This window comes from Cyrtonyx montezumae, unplaced genomic scaffold, assembly GCF_038088225.1.
Source record: "Cyrtonyx montezumae isolate F1298 unplaced genomic scaffold, pur_monq_1.0 scaffold_30, whole genome shotgun sequence".
NCBI classification, from domain to species: domain Eukaryota; kingdom Metazoa; phylum Chordata; class Aves; order Galliformes; family Odontophoridae; genus Cyrtonyx; species Cyrtonyx montezumae.
The window spans coordinates 13,982,752-13,999,013 of record NW_027072035.1 but is presented as its reverse complement, the minus strand read 5'-3'; the positions used below and the strand labels follow the sequence as shown (position 1 = coordinate 13,999,013).

The following is a 16,262-nucleotide window of genomic DNA, read 5'->3' as shown; positions in this document are numbered from 1 at the left end:
AGGAGCAAACCAGGAGCCGCTGCCCGCAGACGCTTGCCCCGCGCAGACGGACGCACCTCGCAGCGCACGGCGCGGCTCGCAGCCCGCCCCGCAGCCCATCGCCGAGTGTCACAACTTCAGAAAGTGCACTGATGGAGCGAGGCGGCTGAAAAGTCAACGCAGCCTACGCTATAGGGTTGATCAAAGGTACTAAGAACGTTTTGTAGCCAACTTCCTAAGCCGAAAGAATCAGATTTTTTTTTCGTACTTGTGTTTGCCTTTAACTTAGGTGTTATCAATCTATACAGAAGATGACGGATGACCTTGTCAAAATGACGCCAGTCTAAACATTTTTTTGCCCCAGCCCTTTTCAAATTTGTGTTAAAATGTCTTGCCTTAGACACAGACAAAATCTAAACAGCAAAAGCTTTCCCAGGCTCTGCGAGAAGGGTGGGAAAGAAGCAAACTGGAAACAGGGTGGGCAATGGTGAAAGGAGCGTGGGCGCCCACGCTCTGCCGGTGAGCGAGCGGCGCGGCACCTGGCAGCGAGGGCTGCTCTTCTGCAGAGTGATGTTACGGTGATAAAAGCACTTGGTCTGAATGTTTCGTCTTAAATGTATCGGATACTATGTGCATGTGATACACCTAAGACAAATGGCATTTCTCGTCTAGTTTTGTTGTAAGCTGTGGGGAAAAAAAAAAAAGGCGAATAACTGGTGACATTCTCCCTGATGTGTGAACTCAGCAGCTGAGTAACGGAGTAGAAAACACCGATTTTTAAGGAAAGCGGAATGAAAAAGAAGTTGGCGAAGTTTGTCGCCATAGGTTGCATCTCTACCAGCATACTCCTCGACTGGTGCTAAAATTGACAGAGAGTTCAGGAGAGAGATTCGCTGTCGCCGAGAAGGACGGGGTTTCAGGGCAGAGGAATTCCGCAGCGATGAGTTAGTTCCATCTCTGCTGGGAGCCCCTGGGACAGGTCCTAGATGACCGGGGGCTGGCAGAGAGGCGACCCCAGGAGGCATACGTGGTGCAGCTGATAGGGCGGCCTCGGAGCAGCGGAATGGGCTAGGAAGGGCCATAACCCCCACCCCGAGGGCCGAGGACAGGGAGATCGAGGCCGTCTCTCCTCCGTCCGGCCCGGCGCCGGGTACCTAGCGGTTGCGGGTCCGCTGCGCGCGGCTCCTCCCGCGGTGCTGCGCGCCCGGAGCCGGGGAGGACGGCAGGAGGGAGGAGGGACTGGGGGAGGGAAGGCAGAAGGGGACACCTTTAAAAGTTGAGCGAGGAACGAAGTGAGGGATGTTGCCAGAAAAAGGGCTCTGCGCTCAGGCTCACTGGTAACTTCCCTCTCCCTCCCCTCCCTCTCGTACACACCACGCACGCTTGTATTTTGCGCTGTCGTAAAACCCACGTGTCTAGTCCGGAGTCTGCCAGAGAGGAGCGAGGAGCCCGGCCGTGACTACCATGCGCAGCCACGGCAGAGGGAGCCTGGCGGCTCGCGTCTAGCCGGCACCCGGAGGGGACATCCCGCTTCCCTTCAACAAAGCCGCAGAAAAACCTTTCCCTTAGCCCCCCGCCGGCCCGAGGGCTCCCGGGACCGCCGCACCATCCCGCACGCCGACCTCGCAGCTCCTGCGTGCCCCGCTCAGGTAAGGGAGCTCCGGGCCGGGATGCAGCGGTGGGCTCCCCGGTGTGCTGGGAACTCTATCCTCGTCCCCAGCTGCCGGGAGACAGACTCGCGCATGTCTGCGCGGGGTTAAAGTTTCCTCCGTCTCCCTGGTGGGAACTTTGAGAGCCGTTTGCAGCCGCGGCGAGAGGGCAAGAGATAAGGCACAGGCGGCCCGGAGCGGCTCTGTTTCCCCGGCTGCTGCCACCCGCCCAGGCTCCGTCGCTCCGCTTCGTGCTTCCCCTCGCCGGCCCCGCAGGGGAGCGTGGCGGAGCTGCTCTCGCAGCCGAGCACGGGGAGCTCGTGCGTGGGCCGGGGCGGAGCGGGGGTCTCAAGTCTGCTCTCCGCTTCTTCCCCGCTCCGCAGGCAGCGCGATGCTGAAGCCCGGCGACCCCGGAGGCTCCGCGTTCCTGAAGGTGGATCCTACCTATCTGCAGCACTGGCAGCAGCTCTTCCCGCAGAGCGGCCAGCTCAAGAGCAGCGGGGCCCTCGCCCAGCTCCAGCCTCCCGAGAGAGTCGAGCCCCCGGCTGACAGCCTCCGCCAGCGCCCGGCCTCGCTCTCCTCTGGCTCCTCGTCCTCGTCCACTCCGTCTTCCTCCTCCACCTCGTCCTGCGTCGCCGCGGCGGCCGCGTCCCTGGCCGGCCTGACCGCCCTGCCGGTCACCCAGCTGCCGGTCTTCGCTCCGCTGCACAGCTCCGAGCCCACGGCCGGGGGAGCGTCCGCTCCCCTGCAAGGCAAGGACTTGTGCGGGGCTGGTGGCGGCAGCAAATGCGGCGAGCGAGCTTCCTCCCGTTTCCGCTGCTCGGCCGAGGAGCTGGACTACTACCTGTACGGACAGCAGCGCATGGAGATCATCCCCCTAAACCAGCACACCAGCGACCCCAACAACCGTACGTACCGGGCCCCCCTCCCCGCGCTTCCCGGCGCCCCGTCGCCGCCGTTCCCCGCCGCGGGCCGGCACCCCGCTCCGCCCGCACCGCGCTCCCGAGGGAGCGCCCCCGCCCGCCGCCTCTTCCCGGCGCCGGGTTAGCGTCGGTGGCCGCGCTCTCGGGAGCAGCGCTGCAGCCCCGGGGCGACCACCGTCGTGCTGGAGAGCCGGCTCCTTCTTCGGAAGGCGGGCTGCGTCAGAAGGACTCTCCCGCGGTCGGTTTCTCTCGGAGGGCTGCTAGAGACGTAGCTCCAGAAACGGAGAGCGTGAGGAGCTTGCCGTTCAGCCGGCGCTTCCTCGCCTTACTTGTACCACTCGGCTCCTGCCCGGAGAGCCTGGGCCTCGGTGCAACCCCAGAGATCAATTCCTGCTCCGAGCCGAGCAGGAGAAAAGTTACAGCTTCAGTCAGATGGAGCAGGGCAAAGTTTTCCTCTCTCTTATCTCGGAGTATCATTTTCCTTTCAGACCTCGTTAACACCTCGGTTAGTTTTAGTTTTCATGCCCTCTGTAAAGCAGGATGCCGTCACTGAGTAAGGAAAGCTGCTTTTGTGGAGGAGAAAACGTCGTCTGCCCGAGCGTTAGAACTCGCTGAGCACTTGGTGGCTAGGAAATGTTTAATCCCTTTGCTAATTACAGTTGGTTTTTTAGATTTGTTTTTTGTTTGCCTGCTTTTTGAGGCTGTGTGCTTGTTTTGTTTTGTTTCTGGAAGGGTGGGGACACCCCAGTTACTAAACATCGGCATCTACTGCAGGTTCGTGACTCCTGAAGTTGCTTTTGCTCATCTTTAGTTCCTTTCTCTGCCCGTCCTCTGCCCCCGAGGAAATTCGTGGGCTGAAAATAACCATCTAACTCTTGTAAATTCACTATACGTACTGCTAACTTCCCGAGCACACGGGTTACCCTGTTAGAGCGTTAGACCACAGCTTCGCCTTGAACACTTTTATAAAATTGCACCAACCGCCCTCTCTTATCCTAAAATTGTTTATTTCTGTGACCCTTGTTCCCTGAAATGTCTGATTAAGGATGGCTGCTGAGCAGACAAGAAGCACCCAGATCCCAGCAGAACGCGTATTCGTTTCGTTTCACTTCGGATGCGGAGTTTGCTCTGAAAGTTTCCGTGAAATTCAGTTGTGTGCTAAGTACACAGCGTGGATGCTGGCATGGTCTTAATCGTGGTGCTTAAGCCTTGAAGAGCAGGAGGAAAGTTGTCGCGGAGTCCGCTCGGTGGGCACTTCTGTCCCCTCTTAAGTCTGCCAGCCGTTATCCTTCGGGCACCAACTTCTATTTGAGCGATTTCTTTGTGATGAGCGTTACCCCGTAGCGAAATGTATTCGTGTATTTTCTGTTCTGGGGTGCATAAGACGTGATCTCATAAATTACATGCACTTAATGGAATTTGAAATCCACTCTTAAACGGCAGCCGAACTGTTGAGTGTTTCAATTCCACGGGCAACTCTGTAAATCTGTAAGAGAAAGGAAGATAAAAAGGGATTTGGAGGGAGCGTTTTTTACGGAATGAGTGGAATAACAGCGTGCTGCAGAACCGGTGGCGATGTCTGCGCCGTTTCTCCCCAGTCGTGATAGTGAAGGAGGCTTCTAGGGGCAATGCGGCTGCAGGAGGGCCGCGGCGAGCCGCGCTGCCGGGACGGGGCGGAGGCCCCGGGAGTTGCCGGGCGGACCTCGCCTTTCTCCACCGCGAGATCCAAACCTCTCGCCGCCGGGCTGGCTCGCTGGCCAGCTTTCACTCTAACAACGCTTCGACCGCCTTTGCACAAAGCTTTCGGCTTGAGCGTTACAACCTTCTGGGACCAGGTGTGTTCTCTTTGAGCACACGCATTCTTAAAAATCAAAAGCTAGCAACTTGTAAGTGAGGAAGGAGCGAGGGAATCTCGCGGTGCCACTCGATCGCACGCACGCACGCACGCACGCACACGCACGTGAAAAAGGCACCGGCCCGGCTGCGAGTCATCGGGCGCTGGGGCACACGGCGCGGATGTGGCTCTGCCCCAGGGCGCACCCCGCTCCGGAGGTGCCGCTCGGAGGGAAGGGGCGGTCTGCAGTGCAGGGGAGGTGAGGAGTGATCGGCCTCCACCCGAGCTCTCCCCGCTGTCCACCCTCGGCACGCCGCGGCAGCGGGGAGCGGGGCCACCCGCGACCCCGAGCCTCTTCCCGGCGGCAGTGCCCGACCGACGGCTGCTCCTCGGTCGTTCATCACAGGGGCCGCGGTGTGCGCCCATAACCTCGGTCTCTGCCAGACGCCCCACTCGGGGCATCCCCTTCCTTTCCCCGCGTGTGGCCCCCCGCTCCCCGCTCCGCACAGGGGAACCTCCCCCTCTCCGGCCCGGAGCTCCCCCCGCGGGCGGCGGACACACGGCCCCGCCGCGGTACCCGCGGGCACGGCGCGGCGCGGAGGACGGGGCCGACCGGGGAGCTGAGGGAGAAGCGTCAGCGTGGAAATGCGTTAAACTGAACGGGTGTTTAAGGAAAGGACACAGCTCTGGTTGGAGCTCCGCAGCCTCGGCTCGCGGGGGGGCTGTGATTAAAACCCCGGAGAAGAGACGCGGCCGTTGCGGGGTTGTTGCCCGTGCCGGCAGGCACCAGCCTGCCCCGGGACGCGGGTGGCACCCGCGCCGGCGGTCCCATTCGGCGTCGGGGTGTGTGGTGTACGGCGAAGCCGTTCGGCGCCAGGGCTGTTGGGATGTTTTCTCCGGGCTGCTGGTAACCTGTATGATTTAGCTGTTTTACATCATTAGTTACCCGGCACCCTTAAACATAGCAGATAGCCATATATTAGATTGAGGTTAGGGAAGGTGGTGACTGTTTATTTAGGGTGATAAAATGGTCCATCAGCAGTAATCTCCATCGATATGTGCCACCAGGAGATGAAGGATGAGGGGACAAGCCACAATTAATTGCCCTATAGTTTTGTAGGAGAGAGTGGAGCTGGTGCGGACTGAACTTCGATCTCCTCTCCCAGAACCTATTCATCATCTCTACATTGTATATGGGGGTCTCTCAGGGGCAGGGGGTGGCAAGGTTTATCTACACGCAATATTCTCCTACCCTCCTTTTACCTGACACGGAAATTTAATTCATTCAAACGTACAATCGGAGGCAGAGAAAACCAAGCCCTCCTCCCCAGCCAGCCCCCCACCCGCCTCTCCAAAGGCAGAGCAGCCCCGGAATCGCTCTGCCGGCCGCCGTGGCCCCGGGGTGCGCAGGACCCCTCTTCCCAGAGGCGGAGATGGGGCTGAGCGGCGGCTCCACGCCAGAGCGGCATCGCGGTGGCCGCACCGCGTGGCGGAGCCGCGGCCGCCGTCGGGAGGGAGCACCGTGCCGGGACGGCGCCTCGCCGGTCGGGATCGGGGTGGCTGCGGGGACAGGCGGGGGAGCCGGCGGGGGGTCGCGGCGTTGGCGAAGCGGAGCCGCTCGGGGCTCGCCGGAGGGTGAACTGGAGCCCCGGAGCGGCAGGACCCGCTCGTAGCCCGTGCGGAGCACGGGAGGACGTGCAAAGCAACTGCCGAGAAAGGGATCCGAGGGGGACGGGATGTCTGAGTTGGGTAACCCGAAGGGAAGGGCGAAGGCTCAGAACACGTGAGAAATCGCTGCAGTGAAAAGAGGTTACTGTCAGCTCGCAGTGAGGAAACTGAGGCACAGGGGGGGCGTGATCCGCAGGAAAGAGGCGGCCCGCAGGAGATGGGGGGTCCGGTCTCGCCCAGCTACCCCCATCGTGGCTGGGTACCTGGGCCTGGCCAAGGACGCAGCGCCAGCGGTGGTGATTTATACTCACGAGGAGCAGCGTGGTGTGAAATGATGGCCACTTGCGCTGGATACCTGTGTGCTTGCAGTGAGTTATGAAGCAGGGGGTCAGAGGCCGTTCTTCTTTAAATACCAGCAAACTGCAGGTATCCAGTATAACTGCACCTTTGAAGCGTATTATTGCTGAGACAAAAATGTATTTCTTCCATTTATTGTTACAGCTGGTTTGCTGGTTTAAACACTGTGTTGGACTCTATCTTGTTCTGACAAAAGCTTTCTCCTTTCAGATTTCCTTAAAAATATGCTCTAGTAGTGTTATTTAAGTACAAGTGTGTTTAGAATTACATTTTGGGAGCAATGGTCTGTCCTTTCCTTTTTGCTTAGCTCTAGTTCTTGTAAGCATACTCATGGAGTTATGGTGCTGGCATTACGCTGTGCTCATTTTTATGGAGCCAAATAAACGATAACATACTGTACTCTTCCCAGAAGAGTCATACTGAATGGCTCCACTAGGAAATCTTTTTTTTCCCTTCTTTTTCCTTGCTTCTTTCTTGCCTTAATCCTCCTATCTGTAGAGCATGAAGGTATACAGTGAGGAACTGATCTCCTTACAAAGAGCACAAGTCTCCAGTAGCGCATTTCTAGTGATCTTTTATCAGGAGGCACTCTGCTCTGACTGCAGTCCTCCTCACTTCTTCCATTTTCAGTAAAACCCTCAATTTTCTCCTATTTTTTACTTTTTTGTGTGTGTCTTGATGTGGGGCTTGAATGTATCTATATCTGCCAGCAGAGTGCGGCCCTTGGATGAGGCCTGTGCTCACACTGAGCTCCGTGGAACTCCTCTGCAGAGCTCACGTGTCCCACCATGCCCCACCATGTCCCTCGAGGTGAACATCCCACATTGGTAGATCTTGCTTTCCAGTTAGCAGACTCTTGCAGGAGTCGCAGTTCCTTCTGTCTCAAAAAACAGCCCAGACCATTTTTTTTACCATGTATGCATGTTGTATTATATGCTACATTGAGTTACTCGAGGTGGATAATGTTGATCCTTTTTGCCTGGATGTGGGCAAGACTGAGTCTGCTCTTGTAACAGGCTTCCTTTCTTTGTCCCAGGAGGCAAAGGAGTTCATGCATTCACCTTCTGCAAGCAGCCTGCCTTTAAATGTATGGTATGGCACAACAGAATGTGCATCTGCATAACAGCCTTCCACACATTGTTAGGCAAGTCATGGAAAAGAGGTGCACTGACTTTTTGCTGAAGGAAAGTAAATTGAGCCTTGCTGAGCTCCCAATCCTCATAGTACTTTTTAATTTTTATTTTCAAAACTTAATAAAAAACTGGATCTGTATAAAGCATGCAACTTAGAAGAAATTCAGTACTGCTCAGTCTTAAAGGCAGACTCCCTCCCTCCCATCAACAAGTCACAAGCCAAAGCAGTTTGAGAAGATGTCCCATTTTCCAAACCTTCAGCTTTGGCAGGACAGAGGGAAAGGAGCACAGCAGGAGATAAGATACTGCAGCTGCCAAGCATTAAGACATTACCAGTGTTTTTGGACAGCAGAAAATAAATAACACTATGTGTGACTTTCTGCAAGGGTAAATGACAGTGACATGGAGTTCATTTACACTTCTCTTGATTTCTTAATCTCTTTTCACTTACGATGTAGAAATATAATGTTCTATCTGCTGATATTATCAGAAAGAAGTGAAGAAATCCTCATCATGGACAGTTACTACAAGTTGTGTGCCTGAAAGAATTTGCATGTCTGGAGGTAGGATGCGGGGAAATGACACCAAAGTGGCCTGAGTGGAATCATGAGGAGGCCTTTGCATGTCCAGTGTCAGTTGCTACAGAGACATGATGTCTTCGAAACAGCCCCTGATAACAGGGCATCGGGGAGGACAATTATGTGTGTAAAGATGGCCAAGAAGCATGGGCAGATCAGATTGAAGGGCCTGCCCTGGGTGCCAATTGATGTCATTGGTTAAGCATTCTCCCAGTAAGCCCTCACTTTTTCTGCCCCATATTTTCATTCTAACTTGTGAGGTAAGATTCGAGATTCATTTAAGGTGTGCTCAGATGCCTATTTGTTTTGTTTTGTTTTCCTACGTGGGATCTCTTCCTGCATGGTCTGAGTGTGATAAACTCTGGTGCTGCCTTTGAGATCTTTGGAAAAGACCAAAACAAAGGGCTACTTGGTCACCAGTTTCTGAGAGGGAAAGAAAGATGTGGTTCCGTTTCCAGATTAGCTGTGGACCAAACCCCAGGCACCCAATATGTGTGTGCTACCTTTTATCCATCAAGCCTAGGGAAGGCTGTGGGAATATTGGCTGCATAGCTATCTTCCCTTGGGACTTGCCAGGAACCTTTTCTTCAGGATCCTGCAACCTTTAGCCCCCAGCCACCTCTAGCTGATGTGGCCAAGCAAGCAACCCCTGCTGCAGTGGTGGCTTAACCCCCCCCAGAGAGGTCTCCTCCAGAGAGGTGCCTCTTAAACAAACAGCTCCAGCACTGTGCTGAGGTGTTCATTTTAGGCTGCTGTCCTGTGGGGCTACACCCAACACTGCACAGCTGAGCAGGGCTCCCTGTGGGCTGTGGCTTGAAGAGCTTCCAAAGAGTGGAGGTCTGTGCCCCACTCAGGGACACACAGAAAGGTGTAGCAGACCTTCGGAAAATGAGCTTCCATGTGTAACTTTCCAATATTTTTATAGTTCTGAACTCAGAGATTTTTGTGTGGTATAATGTAAAAGAGGTGGATGGGAGATAGGGCTTAGAAAATCTGTCTAAAATTTGAGAACACAGACAGAGGCTGTATTTTGAACACTCAGCTTTTGTAGTTCTTCGGCAACTTTTACTGAGCAGAAGAAGGCTCCCTCTGATGTCTTTGCAGGGAAGAAGCCTGCCCAGCACAAGTGTGGCCACCACGTGATGAAGGACAGCTGCATTAGTCCTATTGAGAGTAATGGCCACTGCCATCAGCCAGCACAGGGCTGCAGCACAGGCCAAGAACATCCTCTCCTATAGCGAGTACTTGTGCTGCATTTGTGTAAAGATGGGCATAAGTAGTGTAAAATCATTAGGGGAAAGACGTAGGAACTACTATGTGAGTACTACAGCATACTTGCTGTTTTCCCTGCTTATTTGCATTTCCGGAATAAACTTGTACAGAAACTTTTCCAGTAATACAGAAGTGAAATGTATGGAAGAGACTAACCTATTTCAATAGATTTATTGTTGTATTAACTCAGTATACCTCTAGAGAAATGGGTTTCCCAAGCATGAAACATTTTCCTGGAAGTGGTGCATTTATGGCATGTCCAACAGTGTGTAATGGAAACATTTTACCAAAATTTCCTTTGCTCAGAAAAGAAATATCACAGTTGGATCTTCCCAAAATACAGCAACATCATCCATTAGTCACACAGTTAGGGAAATTAACATTTTTGTATAAACGATCCTTCTTCTTGAGAGCTGCTCACAAAGCCAGGCGCGCTGTTCTTGTTCATGGTCTCAGCTGCATAGAATCGCAGAATCGTTAGTGTTGGAAAAGACCTCCAAGATCACCTAGTCCAACCATCCACCACCGCCAAACCTGCCCAAATGCTCCATCTGTATGCAGCAGGCTAAGAACCTATATGACATTTTTCATATATGTGCTAGGGAGCGATGATATTTTCTACAAAATGTTACTTTTGAGATTAGATGTGGTTATAAGAAAGTAACTGTCTGCACATGCTCCAAATTGTCACTCACAAGGTCCTCTTTGTTTTCTAAATAGACACGCGTGCAGACGTCTGCTCTATAAAAATCGGAGTGAACATTCTTCTACAAAAAGGATAAAATTAAATCCTGTTCCAGTTAAACCCCCAGGCTGATCCGTGTCAAGGCAGATGGAGGGCACTTGTCAGGCTTTATTGTTGGTGCATGTCTGGCTGAAATGCACCAGGGCAGCTTACACACGCTTTTTTTTACCCAAAAAGTAAAATTTGAATGTTGTGTCACCAGAAACGAACCCTGGCAGGTCTGTGAACACACCAAGCGTGCAGGATTCCCACCAGGCCCTCCTTTGGGGATTCTCATGCAGGGCCTGGCAAAGCATCACGCCCGGGACACAGCGTGACTTGGGCCGGTGGGGTGGGCCTCGGCAGAGCCGTGCTAACAGCTTCCCTCTGCCCCCTAGGGTGCGACATGTGTGCTGACAACCGCAACGGCGAGTGCCCCATGCACGGCCCGCTGCACTCCCTGAGGCGCCTGGTGGGCACGAGCAGCGCGGCTGCAGCTGCCCCACCGCCCGAGATCCCTGAGTGGCTGCGGGACCTGCCACGCGAGGTCTGCCTCTGCACCAGCACCGTGCCCGGCCTGGCCTACGGCATCTGCGCCGCGCAGCGCATCCAGCAGGGCACCTGGATCGGGCCCTTCCAGGGCGTCCTGCTGCTGCCAGAGAGGGTCCAAGCGGGAGCCGTCAGGAACACTCAACACCTCTGGGAAGTAAGTCACTGCCTTTGTTCCTTGTCAGAGCTGGCTGTTTGGAAACAGACGTTGAGTGTAACTGTAGTTTTACAGAGTGCAAGCAGAAGAAAACAGATCAGCGATGTAAGTCAGCTAACCCAGCAGGTTTGGAAGGGTAGCCAAGATCCTTGACCAGCTGAGGGCACCCAGAAAGCCATGGGCACCTCAGGGCTCCATGGCACACGTGGAAGAGCTGGTCAGAGCAGGTGCTCTTGCGTGGGTCACAGAACTGCATCCAGAGCTTGCAGCACACAGACGTTCTGGTGCTCTGATCTGAGAGGCAGGAGCTTCCAGAGCCGCCGGGGTGCTGTCCCAGCCATGTGCATCACCTCAGCATGTGAGCGAGGACACGTGCTGCACCCTGATGCAGTCTGCAGGCAGTGTGACCAAGTGGCAACAGCGCGTGCTTGGAACCCCAGCCCTGCTGCTGTGCCTGCAGGCAGTCCTGCCTGCTCTCAGCTCAGCTCTGCTGCAGCCCTGCACTGCCCATGGGTTCCCTTACCGGTGTTTCTGACACATCTTGTGTTGGTGTTAGTCACCATCTTAGAGAGAGCAGTGGTGATAGCTGCTATGTTTAGGCTGCGGTGGAATGGTCTATTTCATGGTGAAGACTAAATAGTCTGTTGTGGTTTGGCAGAAGAGATTGTACACCCTCTGTTGTGTTCCTTTGACTGCAAAGGGACATGCGTGGCTTTTACTGGTTGTGGCTGTGCACACAGTCTCCAGTGAAGGAGTGGATTTCCATGCTGAGGTGTAGTTTGTACTTCAACGCTAACAGTATCTTACGATTAACTAAAAGAGATACTATTTTATGCACAGGCCCCATAGATAATAGGAAACAAGTCCAGTCCTTGTGTTTGTCAATACTTAGAGTTTCTAAGAGTGGCATACTGTCTTAGCCTTTTGCCATCAATTCTTTGCTTTATCCTGGCAGGAATTATTTTTCAGTTAAGACCTCCATAGCCACAGTAGCTCACTGTCAGAGCAACTACCACAAAGAGGCAATAGGAGTTTGCCTATAGGTCTACAGGTGGTGTTTACCCACTTAGACCAAATCAGAACTTTCAGAAAATAAGGGGATGTGCTTGCTGGTGAGACACTTGACAAGAAACCCACAAAGATAGTAGGAGCCCTTTTGTTGTCTTCAGTGGGCACAAATGAAAGCGAATGGATTCTTAAAAGGTGTTTGATACTGTGAAGCCAATATGCTTCGTATAGTACTAATTCACAGAAAATCAGTGAATATTTAGATGGTCAGTTCTTTGGGACTGACAACCATCTCTTTACATCCTTTTGTCCTGTTTTTCATGCTACCTGGCATACGTGACCTGTTTCCATTAGCTGGGACTCCTGTGAAATTCCTCTGTGCAGATGAATAGTAATAACACATCAGGGGTTTGCCTCGAAGTATTTGCTCAAATGAGTCATTGTGGCAAAAGAGAATGTTTCACATTAAAGTGTAAAATATCTGTCCTGGTGCACACCGAAAAGTACACCACAAAATATTGGGTAAATTGAAATCGTTGAGAGTTTTTTTCAGTGGAGATGGTATTTCTCTGTTATATTGGATATTATTAAATTGGGCTTAAATGTGTTTCTAACAAACTGATGATTACAATGAGAGCATTATAGGGTATGTTGTCAATCTTTTTTTTTTATGTAACTTTATAATGACTTTTAAATTTTTATTATATTTGAGGTAATTTAAACTATGAGAAAGTTAAATAATAAAATACGCTTCCCAGATCATCAGCTTATATAAACTATTGAAATTTAGCTAAATAAAAGGAGTTAGAGAATTGTACATTGATTTTAAGTATTAACATTATCTATTAAAAATTAGATTAATTCCATATGAATCAATTTTATGCAAGTTAAGTTACAAATACTGGTGTTTTTTAGTGGGCAAAAGTTGTCTTATTTTGGATTAACTTTAGAATTGTTGAAAGCAGTCAAGGAAGGAGTTGGGATGGGGTGTGGGATGTGTCTGTGGGAAGTTGCCAGAAGTTAAGAAGAAGAAAAAGATCTCAAGAAAAAATAAGAAAGCCAGATTCAGGCCACCAGTGAGTGTCAGCTGAGTTTTTGCATGGGTTTGGTTTTCTGTTCTCAACAGACAACGCAGATTTCCTGCTGGCTAGCAAAAAATGAGTGTGTGTGTCTATTTTAAGTGATTTATCTTCAAAATAAGAATTCAATTTAGTTTTTTAGAGGGGAAGTATCATAGGCAGCTCATGGTCTCAGATTATTTCTGCTAATGCCAAAAATTGTTAGCAAAGAATAACATACCCCAAGCATTAGCTAAACATAAAGCTTTGTCCATTTCTTATTTATTTTGACTTTCAATTCAGTATGTTTTATCTATCAGAGAACTAATGTTTAATAAAGAAAAAACATAGTTAAATAAAGTCAGCAGTAAGTGTGTGGGGATTTACAAAGACGAGCTATAAAAATAAATAAAAGCAATGGAAAGTGTGCATTTGAGTAGTCTGTATTCTTTTAGTCTATATGTGGAGTGTGGATTCAGTTTCTGTAAATTTTAAAGGAGTTTCTTACTATTGTCCCTCTTTAAACTGTGACTGGTAAATTCTTCTCCATGAATCTGTCCAAGAGGGCTACAAATACCAATATGCCTACTGATCTGCATGAGGTCTTGATGGACCTAATGGAGAAAAATCATCTTACTTTGTATTGCAAATGGCTTTCTTCTATTTACATATATATTTTGCTGCTGCATTGAAGTTGATTTGTATTTGTTTTCATCTACAGCTCTGTTTTCAGGGTACACCAGATGAATAGCGTCACAAAGACTTTCAAACATAGTTACTAATCTGGTGGCTTTTTTTTTTTTTTTCCAATTCTCTTTGTTGTGGGAAACATCAGAAAACATTGCATTTGATGTATAGTTCAACACTATGGAAATATGCTTTAGTCTGTCTGCACAAGTGTTCCCACCATGCACTCAGTGTTTGCTTTGTATGTAATCCATATCGCATAATGTACAGCGACTCAGAGTGAATTACATACCGTTCCATTACCTCACAAAAGGCCTTGACACCTATGGGTGTTCATGGGAAATTATAGAGTTCTCTAGCAATCAGCCAAGATGACTTTTTATAACTTAGAAAAAGATCTGCCCTTCATAAAGCCAAAAATATTAGTCATTTTTAGTTGTATTTCTTTTTTTCCCCTTGGCCCACTTCTATCCAATCCAGAGTTTGCTTTGTATTTTATAAAAATACAATAAACTCTGATGTTTAAAACAAAAACAGGACTGGGTGTATTAAGTAAACACTCTCTTTGGTAATACAGACATTTATTCCAGCACTGCTTGATAATATTTTGGATTTTTTTTTTTCCATTTTGAAGTAATGAGAACAATACTTTTGTTATTGCAAAGAAAACAGAGACTTTCTCAGCAATTAGGTCCTACTGATGAGAATGAGATAATTTTCCCCTAATGTGTTTTCTAATAAAGAATTGTAATGGCAAACTTGATTCCAACATATATGAAAACAGTATCTCAATTATTAATGTGTCTTTATTCCCCAGAGATAAATTAATCTAGTTGCGTATGTTTTCCCCTTTCTGTTTAACATCAAAATTTAATAAGAGTAGACTTAAGGAATGCATATGATATACACTTAACATTCTATTAGAATAAAATACGAGGTTTAAAAGGCATATGCGTTTTAGTACCCAAAGTTTTTCAGGCTCAAATCTTTAAACTGTGAGTTCTGGAAATAGTTAAATCATAAATGGACTTTTCCCCGACGAATGCAGCTTAAAGGAAAGAGGTTTTACTGACAGATGTATCAAAGAATGGAATCTTACCGTTTCCTTTTCTTAATTTGCCCAATAATCAGTTTGTTGTCTTACTTGTTTTTCTGTTCTTCAGAGATGAAATAATCTTTTCCTTTGAATAGCCTAACAATATCAGATATATTATTTCACTTTATTTTAACATGACTCAATCACAATTTTTCTGTGTGTGTGAAATATATATATATTTTTATTTGCTATTTTTTTTTCCAGTGATATGCAAAATATACATGCAGCGTGATATAAATTGGTAGCTACAAAATTCTATAACTGTGTTACTGATTTTCCACTTAAATGGACAGGATTAACTGGCATTACTAGAAAGTGCACATGTCATGTTAATGAAGTACTGGCTGGGAACTTAGCTGCCTTCTTGTGCTCCAGCTAAGTCAAAGAAATCATTGCCTTTGGCTGCGTCCATACCTACAATGAACATTTTACTGGGACAAGTGCTGGCCAGAGTCCATGTGGTGGTACCTTGCACTTCTGTCCAAATTAATCTGCAGAGAGAATCTCTACCTTTCAAATGGAGAACTCATTCCAGTTTTGGTGATAGATTTGTATTTAAATTCTCTAGGCTGTACTTTTGGGCTAAATTCACTGCTACAGCAAAGCACTAGGGAATAGAATTATGTGCATGCCGTAGTTCTATTATAAAGTGAAAATTATGTTTCTCAGTAATCCATCATCTAGTATTCTAGACTGCTTGTCAGCCCTGTTTCAAATATGTCATGTTCATGAAATTCAAATAATTCTGGCTTAAAAAAACCTCGCTGATACTACTATTATATCTTAAATTATGCAGATTAACAGCTTGATGTTTTGTTTTGCCTTTCTGTGGTGTTCAAACCTTGCATTTATTTTCTGTTACAAGAAAACAGTAATTTTTACATTTACGTGGATTTTGAATCCACATAGTGCCTACTGGAAATGTCTCCAGTGTTTTATTCAGTACCTTACTGAGCTGAAAGTTGTTAGAGAATGTTCAGCATAACTACTTCTTTAATTTAGATACATACATAAAAGGAAAATCACACTAAGTTGTTATAAAGCAACTTGTCCACGTTAATATTTCTGTATCACTTAGTATCACATATTTCCATTTTTTTGTCAAGTTATGGAGTCAATCTAAAGTTAGTTTGATCCCAGATACAAAAGCTAGTTTATGTTTGATAATTCTTGTTCTTAGGAAAACTAAACTAAAACCTTTTTTCTTTTATAAACTTTGCATGTTTGATGAGACATCGATCTTTACTTAACTCAGGTTATCTTTAGTATATTTATTCCATGTAAGCAATGTGTTTGCTGTATGCCAGAGTAGATTAGTATTCCTAAAAGCATGTGCAAGAAAAAAGTAAATCTCATTTGGCTTCTTAATTAATGAAGAACAGTGTAGAATAAAATCTGGTGGGCAGTTGTACACTGTCCCAGAATCTCAACACTGTTAGTGAAAACGAAAATTCTGAGGGCAGCACCAAACATATACATGGACAGAGTAGTCTCAGAGAAATTAAAATCAGCAAATCCCATTATCTAAATTACAAGACTATACAGTGATTGCCTGATTTTCCAAAACATATACTGTCACCTGGTGTTTAT

General features: G+C 48.7%; 1 protein-coding gene across 1 annotated transcript in view; it reads left to right on the top strand.

The window, feature by feature from the left end:
• Positions 1-2,019: 2,019 nt before the first annotated feature.
• Positions 2,020-16,262, top strand: part of PRDM6 (PR/SET domain 6) — a 72,005-nt gene continuing 57,762 nt past the window's right edge. The window contains exons 1-2 of the mRNA XM_065744187.1: positions 2,020-2,536; positions 10,516-10,823. Of these exons, the coding sequence (XP_065600259.1) occupies positions 2,020-2,536; positions 10,516-10,823 (825 nt within the window). The remainder of the gene's footprint in view (positions 2,537-10,515; positions 10,824-16,262) is intronic.